Source organism: Boleophthalmus pectinirostris, unplaced genomic scaffold, assembly GCF_026225935.1.
Source record: "Boleophthalmus pectinirostris isolate CB_2022bp ecotype Guang Dong unplaced genomic scaffold, ASM2622593v1 HiC_scaffold_16, whole genome shotgun sequence".
Taxonomy (NCBI): domain Eukaryota; kingdom Metazoa; phylum Chordata; class Actinopteri; order Gobiiformes; family Gobiidae; genus Boleophthalmus; species Boleophthalmus pectinirostris.
The window spans coordinates 18,983,316-18,997,012 of record NW_026571095.1 but is presented as its reverse complement, the minus strand read 5'-3'; the positions used below and the strand labels follow the sequence as shown (position 1 = coordinate 18,997,012).

General features: G+C 39.0%; 1 protein-coding gene and 1 pseudogene across 1 annotated transcript in view; both read right to left on the bottom strand.

Moving 5' to 3' along the window:
• Window positions 1-4,437: 4,437 nt before the first annotated feature.
• On the bottom strand, window positions 4,438-4,555 carry LOC129408445 (5S ribosomal RNA; annotated as a pseudogene).
• Window positions 4,556-5,123: 568 nt separating this feature from the next.
• zswim5 (zinc finger, SWIM-type containing 5) overlaps window positions 5,124-13,697 on the bottom strand; it is a 42,630-nt gene continuing 34,056 nt past the window's right edge. The window contains exons 8-16 of the mRNA XM_020936038.2: window positions 13,435-13,581; window positions 13,224-13,358; window positions 11,324-11,475; window positions 10,837-10,939; window positions 10,625-10,760; window positions 10,199-10,353; window positions 9,726-9,889; window positions 9,140-9,221; window positions 5,124-9,052 (exon numbers count right to left, since the gene is read on the bottom strand). Coding sequence (XP_020791697.1) covers window positions 8,190-9,052; window positions 9,140-9,221; window positions 9,726-9,889; window positions 10,199-10,353; window positions 10,625-10,760; window positions 10,837-10,939; window positions 11,324-11,475; window positions 13,224-13,358; window positions 13,435-13,581 — 1,937 coding nt within the window. The 3' untranslated portion in view covers window positions 5,124-8,189. The remainder of the gene's footprint in view (window positions 9,053-9,139; window positions 9,222-9,725; window positions 9,890-10,198; window positions 10,354-10,624; window positions 10,761-10,836; window positions 10,940-11,323; window positions 11,476-13,223; window positions 13,359-13,434; window positions 13,582-13,697) is intronic.

The following is a 13,697-nucleotide window of genomic DNA, read 5'->3' as shown; positions in this document are numbered from 1 at the left end:
CTTTTTAGTCCTCTATAGAAACAAGCATACATATATTTTAAAATAAATGATCCCACAACTAACTGTACTGTGCATTATAACTGGCTAAACCAAAGTTTTCAAAGTTATGTTGATCATAAGTGGAAAAATAAGACCGTTCATGTGGGTCCTTTGTGCTCTGAGCAAAGTGCCGTAAACACACACAAATACAGGCACACAAAGGCCTTTGTTGTGAGGCCCATTGGGTAAACAGCAGTGATTGTCAACAGGTATAAGACTGAAGAGGCTGCAGTACTGCCCCTGAGGACCAGCTGTGGCCAAAGTGACAGCAGCGAGCCCACAACAATGAATCTATGCTCTTTACAAATGGAGATCAATTTCACATGGGCAGCTCAAGAGGCACGGGTAGGAGCACAAGTGTGTGTGCATGTGTGTGCGTATGTGCGCGTGCATGCGTGTGTGTCTGGTGGATGCACTATCTAGAACTTGTCACCTTTGATGTCACAAATATGCACCATTGAATTTTAAATTCACTATAAAAATGTCATTTTATATGGCAACATTGTACCATGGCTGGATATAAGAATTCTACCAAACTGTGGTTATTCAGCATACTATGTTTAGAGTGTAAGGGCTTCTTCTTTGACCTTTTAACATGGACCAATGCAATTGTATCTTATATAGCAGGGACTGTAATCATACAGTTTGCCTGTGAAGGACTTTTAAAGGGTGTGGCAATCTCCCTATTTTATTTTTCGTTCCTTTCTGTCTAATCAGCCCTTTTTCATTGTCCATACAGCATGTATAAGTACTTTCCCCCAAAGGCATATATGGCTGACATCTTAATAAAGTTTTTCATCACGGAAAAGGTCAGTTGGTTAGCCTATCAGATCGCCCATATTTTGACAGTGTGGGACTTTCACTTCCTATTTCCATGCACAAGGACACAGCAGGTGGATGCGTTTTTATGCTATTGTTTTGTCTGTGTGTGCTTGAAGGAGGTCCGGGCTCAATCTCTCAGCGAATCAGCAGGCCTGAAAATCCAATCTGCCCGCAGAGACAGCAGGCTGTACATCATCTGCCATAGACGGACACTATCAGCGCTTCATCAGTGCCCGCCCACAAGCACACACACTCTTGGGTTTCCATGCTTCTTGGGGACATTACATTGACTTACATTAATTTCATGGAGACCAGTCACCTTAGCCACACTTATTACTTGCCTAATCTTGAAGATACACTGAGTAACTCCACAGATCTGACTTGTAACTGCACGTCTCCATGGAGGTCTAGATAATGCCATACTGCGGAACATTCTAAGCCAAGGAATACTATCCACATAACAGGTTGATGATCCACCTTTAACTAAATCCTAAACTGATCTTCACATATCATTACCCATGTATGAACTTCAAACTAGGATTTATATCATTTGTCCCTATGATATGTCATTGGTTTCAGATTGTTATATGCACAATTTTGAGGACTTTTCCCAGAGTATAATATTTTGTTTTACATTGTTAATTGCCAGGGAAACCGTCCTAATTTCTCATCATTCTGAAATCCATGAATATAGATTTTAGTTCCCATAATGTGATAAATACCTATCCACACACAGACGCAGTATCTCTGACCACATGCATGAATGGACACACACCTCCGTACCATGACAGAGACTGATAGTCGTTATTACCATAGTGCTTATAGAGGGAGGCAAGGAGAAACTCAACCACAGGGTTTAGTGACAACTCCAACCCTAATGCAGCTGCGTCTGTCCGTCTTTACTGGTGTCTTGTAACTGATTCACTGTGGATGTGGAAATAATATGACTCAATATTAATGCCTCATTTTCACAAGTACTGCTAAAATGTATACAAATGTCTTTAAATACCCATATGTAATTTAGAACATTTCTATTCAGTTCAATTTATAAACTATACTAACTAATATATTTAAAACTATTTGTAATATATTCATATATTTTACGTAATATTTCAGATTTTGTACCTTTATCAAAACCTCACATCACGGTCATCCAACTTTGTCTTAACAGAATTTGACTTTAATTGTTTCTCTGCTGTAGGTAATATTTATCTGGAAACAACACAGGGAGTTCTTTTTGTTATTTCATAGGCTTCCTGTAATTTAATAAAATCAGGAACCGAATGTGCAAATTCAACATACATTTTCATCTATTACTCACATGCTTCCACGTGGAAACTGTACATCTGATTTGAGAGAAATATGAACGATCTAGTGGTTTGATTATCTTGTGTATATGGTAAAATGGGCAAAAATATGGCCTGTTTCCTGTTTGCTGCGGGGAGGTCACAGAAATCCATAAATAATGCCACAGTGTTTTGCCCTTTGCAGAGGACAGAACATGTAACCCTGTAGAAACTAGAGTTCACGTTTTAACGCTATGTTAAGCATGTTAGGGGATGACGATAGTATACCCGCCATGTACTTCATTATTTTGGCTAGTTTTGCAGAAGTTGCAGTTTTTCCTGTACTTAATAATTCTCAGTATTCAGACAAACATATACAGAGCTATGGTTGTGCTATTGTGCTTGGGTGTCCTGTGGCAGCCCCCTGAAGAAAGGTCCCAGGGCCGACCCGCAGAAGCTTAACTTGGTTATTATTACCTTGTTATTCTTTGGGGAAGTGTGGCCACCAGTGCCTGCTGGACTCATGGATAAGATAAGAAAAGGAGGAAAATGGATGGTTGGCAGTTGGCCTCAGGATAAGAAAGGGGAAGATACAATGAATTCCAGTGAAACAAGATACTTTTACTCTACTTTACTCTAATATTTTTTGCACTATAAACATGCATTCACTATAATTGTAATATTAGTAGTAGTAGTAGTAGTAGTAGTAGTTAATGTAATTTTTTGGATGATTATTTATGTTTAGTTTTATTTCTTTATTTCTTTCTTTTATTGCTTTGTGTACAAATTGTATAAACTTGCTTTGCCTAGTACTACTAGTACTAGCAGTAGTAGTTTTAGTAGTAGTAGTAGTAGTAGTAGTAGTAATGGTAGTAGTGGTAGTAACATATGGATTATAAAATTCTACAAATATTATTAAGAGGAATTTGTCCCTTTCCAAAATACTTCTCTCTTTTTATTCCACCAAATGATAAAGTTAGCTCAAATTTCTCATTCCTATCCTACATTAGAAACACTACTTTGAGTTTGAGAGTTTAGAAAGAAATTGGGCCTTCAGCAATCACTTCTCTGGCTATCTATCTGGATAATTAATATAAATCTGCTCATTTATCACCAGCCAATCAATCAGGATACAGTGGTCCATGCACGCGCTCACACTCACACACACACTCACACTCACACACACTCACACACACACACACAGTTACTCCTGGTGGCCTGATTGTCTGCTCGTATAGGCGCCGCAGGAATCTCTAATGAATAAGAATGAATTGGTGAAGGAGGGATAGGGAGAAATAATTCTGATTGGAGATAAATGAGTAAAAGATTGATGAAACTATATGAGGCTCCTTATGGTTGATTTATCACTAATGCAATGAGAGCTGGTGGGGGGAGAAAAGAGATGGAGAGGATTGAGATGGAGAGTTTGAACCAGTGTGAACAAAATGGTGGTTTAATACTTCAGCAGATTTCAAAGTGAGAAGCGGCTAGAACTAGAAGGAAATTGAGGTGCCCTAAATAAATGTTTTTGTTTCATCTGAATTTTTGAAGCTTCAAAATGAAACAATAAAGTGATCATGCACTTTTTAAAGTTAACCTGGATTAATGCTCGTGGTCCAAATAATAATGATATACAAGTACTTTTTAAAACTACTTACTCATTTGAACAAGTATTGATAAAAAAAAAAAAAACATATAAGGACAAATCAGTTTTAGAAGGGGCTTGATATCAAAACTAGTGTAAGACCACATGGTACAATTAACGTACAATTAATAATTTGTTATTTTGTGTTCCAAAAATGATATATGTTACAGGCAGAGTTGATAATCCATGTCTATATAATGCAAAAACCTTCTGTACAATGTCTAGTGTCTTTAGGCAGAGTGTGACAGATACGTTTTATTGTGATTTTATTTTATTAAAGGCATGTTTTAAGACAATTATTTGTTTCACTGACATATTGTCATCGAGATATCAGCATATTCATATTTGTCAATATACCCCTAATGCTAAGCCCCTTTCATTAAGCCTTTATGTAACCTACACTAACAAACCTTTTTTGTAGACCCTATATGTTTGGTAGTAAGAAAGTAAGTTTTTATTTATATAGCGCTTTTCACAGACATTTGCCACAAAGATGCTTTACAGAGCATTATTCATTCACTCCATCAGTGGTCAGAGGGGCCATCAGCTCACCACCATCACTCACGCACACATCACTTTTATACTAGGAAATGGGGGTGAAGTGCCTTGCCTAAGGACACAACAACAGTTTTTGTGACTGTCACCAAACTGTAGCACCTGATTTTCGCAGTGGTCTCCCATGCAAGTACTAACCAGTCCCGGCCTTATTTAGCTTCTGAGATCTGATGGGATCAGGCGTTGACAAGCTGGTCTGGCCATAGTAGGGCTATTGTTATATTATTTTTATATTGTTTGGATCTTCTGCCCTGTCTGTAGTTGTCCTATTAATAAAATTAATCAAAAGCTTTAAAATGCTGCTAAATCAAAATAATGTGCTGGCAGTGAACGATGTGAAGTAGGTTAAATCTACCATAAAAAAGCCACCTGGTAAGACTTGTAAGTAATAGAGAATAAGAGCAAGCTGAATTATCCAGTGAAATAAAGAATGTCTGCTCTAATTTGCCTAGCCTTACTTAGTATTAATACTGAGTATTTTGTATGGTAAAATATTTAATATTAATATTATAAAATATTTGCTAGAACAATAGTTTTTCAAAAGCAATATTTTTACATGTTAAAGGTAAGGCGGCCAGTACAGTGTGGTATACAATCAAAAACATACCAGTTAATTGGAGAACATTCAAGAATGAATGAGGTTCATTCTTGGGCTTGGCAACTACAATCTTATCTTATGAAGTATGTCCACTCCCTGTGCTGTTGTTATTGAAGTGGCTGCTACCTGATTTGTTGTGTAATGATGAATATTTTGTCACAGAATTAAATAGTCAGTGTAACGTGTTTCACACTTTATTCATAGAAAAGCACTGAGATTCCAACACAAATCAATATAAAATGGTAGTAGCGTTACATAAATAGTAATAAATTCTTGCTTTATAGACAGTAGCTCAAGAAGTTGCACAAAAAATAAACAAAAAAACAGAACAAGTGTTGATGATACGCTATCATACTTCTGTGGCAACAAATACTGGAAATACCTTTTTTCATAATCAGTAGCACAAAGAGGCAACAAACACTTTTCAATTTTCCCTTAAGTCAGAAAGAAGCAAAACAACAAAACAAAACAGGGAAAACAGCGGGTGAACTAGTGAACAATCTCTACCAGAAAATATCCTACACATGTCCAGAGAAATCAAATAGAAGAAAGGTGAAAAGGAGAGGGGAGCTTCTTTGTTGCAATGCCGTCAGTCTAAGAAAAAGCATTACAGAAAGGCAGCAAGTATGTTCCCCTTTTTATAGAAAACTATTTCTCTAAGTAAACCATCACCAGGCCCAAGTTGTAGATTGGAAAACTAAGCTACAAAGCAAAACAGACTGTAGACTTGTAAGGACGTGAAGAACATACAGAAGAGATATTAAAGGCCAAAGTGTTGCTGGCTAACACAAATATATTAAGAATAAAAATGAGGTTTGAACTAAAATATGGGCCATTCCACATTTCCATAACGACTGGGATATCCTTTTATTGTTCTGTCCCAATGTAAGAAGACACTAAAGGCTTTTTGATAAATAAAATGAGCAAATATAAACTTTGTACATTGATCTGTCAGAAAGGCATTTTCCACCATTTTGAGTCTCAATGCTAGCATGCTGGTTCTTGCCTTTGACTGCCCAACGTCATTCTTTATTCATTATTTAGTAGTGGTGTGGTCCACTCTATTTGCCATACTGCACAGTTTAGCAGGCAGCCATTTTCAAGAGGTGGCAATACCGAGTGGTTTCTGCATAGTCATTTAATTTTTACATTGAATGCCTTCTTCAATTTCCTCATCATGCTTCACTTTTTTCTTTGTTTAACTACAAAACAGAAATTATTTTAGCCAAAGAAATGTACACTGGAGCACCTGAGTAATGCTTTGAAGTCTTTGCTATTTAAAAAAAAATGCTGTCAAACTCCCCCCATTCGAAACATCCCCACTCAAAACAACAAAACATTAAAATTAAGAAAAACACATAACATACTTATCATAAATAATTATAACTTTACAATTTTCTGAATTGACACTTTCATATTTACAATATCTTAAATGCTACTACTTTTTTGTTTCGTTTCTTTAAGTGATGTCCCTGAGAACTGAGTTTGTAGCCTCTTGTTCCTTTCTTTTGCTCAGTTACTTTCAATTCAAAAAAGGCCTGGAGTTGTGACTGACTATACCCAGGTTTTAAGATAACATTTGGGAATGTAAAATGCACATTCTTCTCTATTCAAAACCTCTGCCTTTAGATTTTCCATATGAGAATATGTTGTTTTTGTAGCCACCCAATCAGTCATACAAAGTCCCCAAGCAATCAATAAATAAACGGAAAGTGGGCAGAGCATACTGAAGAGGTAATCGTGTGAAGTGCTTGTACAATGTTTCGTCCGACAGATTTCAACTGTTTTGTGGCAAGAATCAGCAACTTTTATGTGCAGAGGCATAACTAAATTCACAAGCATTCCCAGGTTAAGTGGCAGAAAGACATTTCCATTTTAAATGACCAGCAAATAGTAATGTATGCTGTTACTGTCTGCCTATTTACATACATTTTATGGCTTTCAGTTTTTGATTATTCGTATAACTATAAGCAGACAGCGGTGGTTGCATTGGTGTTAACTAGTCTAAATCAGATCTTTACAATTACAAGTCACAACTGAATGGAGCTCAAGAGTACTGCATACCTCAAAGTAAATTTCGCATTTATTTTCCCCATAGATGTTTTGAAAATGTAAAATATTAAAAGTTTAAAGCCCTAACGGAGTCTAACCAGCTATGTGGTAACTAATATTCATGACGCAATTATTTTTAGTCAAAAAATATTCTGAAAAACTAAAATTTGGCTAAATTTGTGGTTTATAAAGTTTCAGAAGTATCATATATTTTGTGTTCATTAGTTACCACATAGCTGATTAGCCCCCAGCAAGGTTTAAATGTGTTTTATGAATATTACTTTTATTTAAATTAATGGGAATTTTACCTCAGGAACTAAATAGGTGGACAGGACCAGTAGCTCCATAACTAGTGAAAAGTGTCTGGTAATGGAAAAGCTTCAACCAAATAAGCACCAAAAGTTTAGATTAGTGGTTACATGAAACAGACCAAGATGGGTAGGTTTAACAATATACTGTGTTTGAAGTGGAGGTGTTCAAAGATTTGGCAACAAACAACAGTACAGCAGTGCGAAGGTGTCTGTTACAGTGGGATGTAGTTATCCCAGTCACAGTACATGAGTATTTCTATGTGCACATGGAGCCTGTAGGAGGGACTGCTCACTGTCAGATGCTGGAGGTGAAGTATTGGCCAGCAGGTACATATGGTATGAGCTATGAGCAACAGCAGCATGTTTGAGTGGTGTATCCTGTCTGGTCTACTGTGAAAGGCCCTGAAGAAAACAAGAGGCCATTTTCTGACAGAAGTTAAAGCTGACAAATAATACAGTCGAGGTATGACAGTAACACGTGTTCACCTCACTGGGCTGTATTTGGAATGACACTTTTTAAAACCCAGTACAAAGCATTTCTGGCTCAAAGAAGCTACTCCACCAACAAAATCTTTTGGTTTTCAAAAAAAAAAAACGTGTCATTTGTCATCACAATCTCCTGCCTTTTGTTGATATTTCAACATGACAAAACTCAAGAGAAATTATTTGTCCTTTTTAACAAACTTCCCCTTTTGCAGTCTCACTGAAGTAGAGCAACATACTGCGAACACGTCCTGGTTCACATTCAAGAAACATAACAAAACTTAGTCAACCAATGGCTCAAAATGAAAAGTAACAAAAATACAGAAATTTAAAAACCTTAAATATCAAAACAAATAAATTTTACTTTCTCACAAATGTCCCTGTTCAGGGTGGCTGGGTCAGCCAAAGCGTTCTCTGACCAGCATCATTAGTTTCTTTTTGCCCTTGTAGATCTGTTTGAGGTTGTCTATGAACTGGGCAAACTGAATGTGTCCGTCCTGTGCCAGCAGAAAAGTCTCCCGTGCTTTGCTCAGAAACTCAATGAACTCTCCGTAGTGGCGTGGGCTGATGTGAGTGAGGCGTGAGTGCGTGGTGTTGATGTAGGCTGAGATTGTTGCGTCCAGCAGCTGGCGCAGCGGGGCCTTGTCTGTGGACATCAGTTTCCCAGAGTTCCTTCTCCCGGGAATGCCGGCAAGTCCAGGTGCAGTCATAGTGCACCTCCGCAGGATGTCAGACAGTACTGTCGCACAGTGCACACTTTTGACCACCAGGGGAATGATGGCTGCTAGCTCATTCTTACCCAGAGAGTGGCTAAGAGCACAGGCCCACAGCACATCATTGATAGCCGGGTGTGTGTCCTGGTTGTAGGCCAGGTTTAGGTGGGTCATGGCAAGAGAGGCCAGTTTAAAAGACCTCAGGGGGTAGCCTCTGTGCTCCATATAGCGGGCGATCGTGAACAGCTGAGAGTATGTCATTCCTGTGGATGCAGCGTCGATCACAATCTGATAGGCCGTCTCAAAGGCGATGTGGTCCTTCTCACAAAGTGTCAGAGCAGACAGTGCACAGTTCTGAGGGTCCTTCATGGCACACTGTAAGGCCAGGGTTCGTGCACAGCTGGCCAGCTCCTCCCTCTGGGGGTAGTCCAGGCTCAAGCGCAGAATGGTGTTGTGGGACATGACTGTGGCCGCTACGATGCTGGTGGCTTCAGTCGGAGTGAAGAGAGTGTACCAGCTTTGCAGGATGCTCACCAAAGCTCGCAAACCTGAGACACAGGGAAGGAAACATGTTTAAATGTCATGAAAATACAGCTTTTCTTTTCTTTATTTGAAGAAAGAAAATCTACACATACCAACTTCAGTGGCACAGGTGACAAGCCAACGCACCATCTCCCTCCTTCTCCAGTTCAGAGTGGACAGAGTCATCCTCATCACCTGCATAACATTAGAGTGGTTACATAAGGCTCTCTTTTTTTCACAGAGTGCCAATAATGTACAGAGTGTCATCTCGAGAAACCAGAAATGACAAAGATAAAAGCTGTTGCCATGAATCGCAGTGACAGGTACTTTTAGTGCCTTTATAGTTAGAGGGGACTAATTGCTGCCCATGCATATTGAAAACCTAATTTGCAGTTTTACAGAGGAATTCGCAGACATTCTAAATGGTGAGAAAAAGCAAACCAGCATTTTGAGGGCTTTTTGCCGTTTACTGTAAAACCAAAATGCCTTAATTATATAGTGTTTTTTTTTTCATCAACACCATGCAATGTTTGCACAGTTCATTTGTAGCGAGGCTGTGGAGGTCTGCCAAAATTACATGTTCCAGAAAACAGTTGAGTGCTGACCGATGCCCTGCTGCCGTTTTTTGTGGTAAAATGACTTGTGAAAATTACAGACTCCGGTGCATATTTATGCCTCGCTCCATTTCACCCTGTGTACCTGCAGTCCCAGCTCCAGGGCCACATTCAGCAGCGTGATGTCAGGTGGGTTGTCCGCTGGCGTGGCGATCTTAAATGCATCCTGGGCCAGTTTGAAGATTAAGGAGGAGGAGTGGATGTTCTTCTGAATGGCTTCAAGCACAGTCCGTAATCTTAGCATGTCACCTAGAAAAACGTTAAAATATTGCCATGTCAAGTTAAAAATAAACAGCACAAAATAAAAATGCAAATGTTAAACTAAAATAGCTAGCTGCAGATTAGTACTGATATTAGACTTTGGTTAATAGCCCTAGTTTAGTCATGTTATGATACATGTAGCTTAAAATAAATGTTCGCACTGTGTAGGCACAATTTGGATTATCCTTGTGTAGTCTTGGTGTTTACTAATTTGATTATGGTTAAAGTTTATCATTCTCTATTCTACTTCATGTAGAAATGTTGTAAATCAATAAACAAAGGCTTTAATGTTGTTACCTTTTGCTGCAGTTAACATAGTGGAGGCCAGCTCGCACTGCTGAGATTCCAGGTGTCCCAGAGTGAACCAGCGTGGATACCTGCTCGGGACGATGGAGATGCCATGATGGGAATGACCAACATCAGAGGCAGCAGATGACTCAAGTACAGGAAGCCTTCAAGCACAGGATTTATGTGTTTAATTACATGGATATTTAGTCAATTACAAATGCATTTTTTAAATTAAGCAGTATATATGTATGTATATAAGTGTTCTGAATGTGAATAAAAGGTTACACAGTAACATAACATTGTCCATTTTTTAAGAAAATTATTTTGATGAAACTACTCTAATTGATTTTGTCTCAGCATACGTTGGTTGCAGTTACAAAACAGATTTTCCACATTTACAGTATATTACAAAAAAGAATCTTTTGGGATTTGTACCTCATTGCGCGTAGAGCCACTTTATATGCCAGCTCTGCGTCATGGGGCAGCAGTGCAGAGAAGAGGTACTTTGCGAATGTGTGCATGGGAATACTCTCCCTGTGGATGACTTCACCAAGGCCACTGAATGGACCAGCTAAAGAAAAAGAAGAAAAAGTTACAAAAATCATACTTAAGGATAAAATCTGTGAGAGCAATAGTGACACTGGTACCTTCTAACAGCTGGACAGCCTGTTTCCTTAATGTATGAACCAGAAGATCATCAAGCTCCAGTTCTTGAAGCTTTGCCACTATTTGCTCCTCATTTCGACAAACCTGAAAACAAAACATTCAAACTTTAAAACACAGAAAGCCAAGTTAACTATACAAAGAGGATTTTTTTTTTATACGAGATTAGCAAAAGCTCCCATGTAGGAATTCAAAAGCGGCCTTTTCTTGATTAGACTAAAACTAAATCAGACCTTCTACTTGCATTAAAAGCGAAAGCCATGTTAAACTCTTAAGGAGATTAGCATTTACACAAAGAAATGTTTCCATAAGTGATTTTCTGATTGTTTTTCAAGGAGCAGACAGTGTAATTACAATGACATTTTCTATTCCATTTGCACAGCACTTACATACTTCTATATACTTTAGTTAATGGCAGCAATAACTGATAAATCACACATTGAAATTCATATTTAAACAGCTTTTTTGTACCTTATCCTGTGCATAAAGACCTTCGGGCATTATCCTCTGCTGGCCCATCCCCATTAGAGCCACTTCTAAGGCAAGGGTCAAGTAAGACTCCCCAGAATCAGGACTCCCCCAAACGGGAACATGGTTGTAGACTGGAGGTTTGGGGTCACCATCTGAACAAATATACAACGATTAGATTAGCTTTCATTTCATAGTGCAATATCCAAGAGTGAAACACATCACAAAGAATGTTGCAACAATGTAAAAGGTCATTCTGAAGTATTTGTTTGTAATTTAGGGTTTTTTTTTGTGTGTGTGCAAAAAACAAAAAACAAAGACAAGACAAGAATAATTCTATCTCCAAAGTCTGAACTCCTGACTGGAATGGGTATAGACCTTTTGATTAGATTAGATTAGTTGTGACAGAATCTTTAATAAAATTCAATAAATAACTGTTCAGCCCTAATCCAAGGTCCTGAGACTTGACAAACTGTAAGTCCTTTATAATTACAATGGGTGTAGTTGCTCTTTAAAAACAGGCCAAAGCAACTAGAACAACACACTGAAATCAAACGGCCAACCTCTGCCTCTCGTTTGAACTGCTCTTTAAACGAACAAAAAATGTTTTCAATAACTGGAAAATCTATGGGAAAAGTCTGTTCTGTTTTGAAAATGAGGGCTGGATTTAATATATTAGAAATGTGGCTTGTCTAATCTAAGACGGACGCTTGGCTGACCCAGGCTTGAGAGCTATAACTGACAACAGATGCTATGCAAGTCTCAGCTGTTGATTGGTGCCCATTTGCTCTTGGCTGCACCCCCTCCCTCTCCACCAATCAGCTTAAATCCCCTCTGAGCAATAGATCCCTGCAATCCTGTGTGCATTTGTGTGAAAGATTTGACTTTTTCTGACATAAACCCCGGCTTGAATTTCTGGTCTCGCTCCAACTGCGATGCCTATTGGTCGGTTTAAAATTACCAAAGACAAGTGTGCATTTTTATTGGCTGATGCATGGTCAACAGATGTTCGCAGCTGTCTGTTCTTGAGGGGGAAAGGCAATGAGACCAGGCCATTTCACACAAAAACACTCCGAATAATCATGGCTGCCTTCTCAAATTCCCAAAACAGCTCAGACAATAATTCACTCCGTCTCTACCACATACACATCAACGAGTGTGCCAGTGGTCAGCATTGTTTGAACTGACAATAGTTCCCTGTAGCCTGGTGACAATGGGAAGAGCCAACCCCTATTCTACTCAGTTGTGATGGCTACTGGCGCAAAAAAGGCCCTGGGCAGAGTGATAAATGCAAATGGCGATGGTGGTTCTATACCTTGCACATATACGCATAGACAAGTAGTGGTGTGAATGAGAAAGCTAGTTTATGGCATTTTAAGCACAATAGCTCAGTGTAGCCCTGGGTGAGTAACATTGGAGTCCGTTGTCTGGTGAGTCATTCTAGGCCCATGTTCACCTCTCCTTGGGATTACATGGCATTAGCAGGAGAAGGCTGTGAGGAATTAGATCTTGTGTTTGGTAAATAAGGTCTTTGCTAATGTGTCGTGTAATAATTAAGTCTGAGGTGTAGCGGACAGCGGCTTAGCCTCATAAGCGCCTTCACGGAAAAGCAATATACAAATGTAATGACGCAGGATATGATGTGCGGGTAAGAAATTCCAAATGAGTATCTTGTCAAAATATTCACATTTCTTCAGTTTTTCATTATAGTGTACATGAATACATTAGTCACGGTTGTGTAGTTATATTGGATATGAATTCAAACTTCAATAAACAGTAAACATGCACTTCTACAAATGAAGGAGATTTCTAAATAATACCTTTTTCTTTTTACAGAAAAATAATAATGCTATAGGAACCAAAATCTTTATAGTTAAATGACTATAGCACTGAATTTGCTCACCAGTGTCCATGTTGTTGTCGTCGTCTACTCTGCAGGTTTCTGTGAGTGTGGTGAACAAACAGCCAATAGGGTCGAGCGGATGGCCCACCCAGCCTTCCAGGTTTGTGGTGGAAGTGACACCCCTTTGGAGAAGCTCTGAAACAGGACAAACATGTAAGTGACTGGACTACTTGTTAAGCAACAGAAGTCAGTTTAGGTTAATTTCCCTTACCTTTCTTTTGGTGTTTGTAGATATCCATTTGTCTGGTCTGCTGGAGGCGCAGGGTGTTGATGATGGCCACAGCCAATCGCAGAGCTTCCCTGGAGTAACCGTGGGAGCGGAGGGCGTCAACTCGGGCACACGCCGTTGGGACGTGGTCTGGTTTATAAACAGTTATAGTTTAGTCACACCTACATCAAAGACTTTCTGCACACAGCAAAGAATGAGCCCTCTCCCAAACAGCAGACACACACAGGGCTGGTGCACGCGCGCAC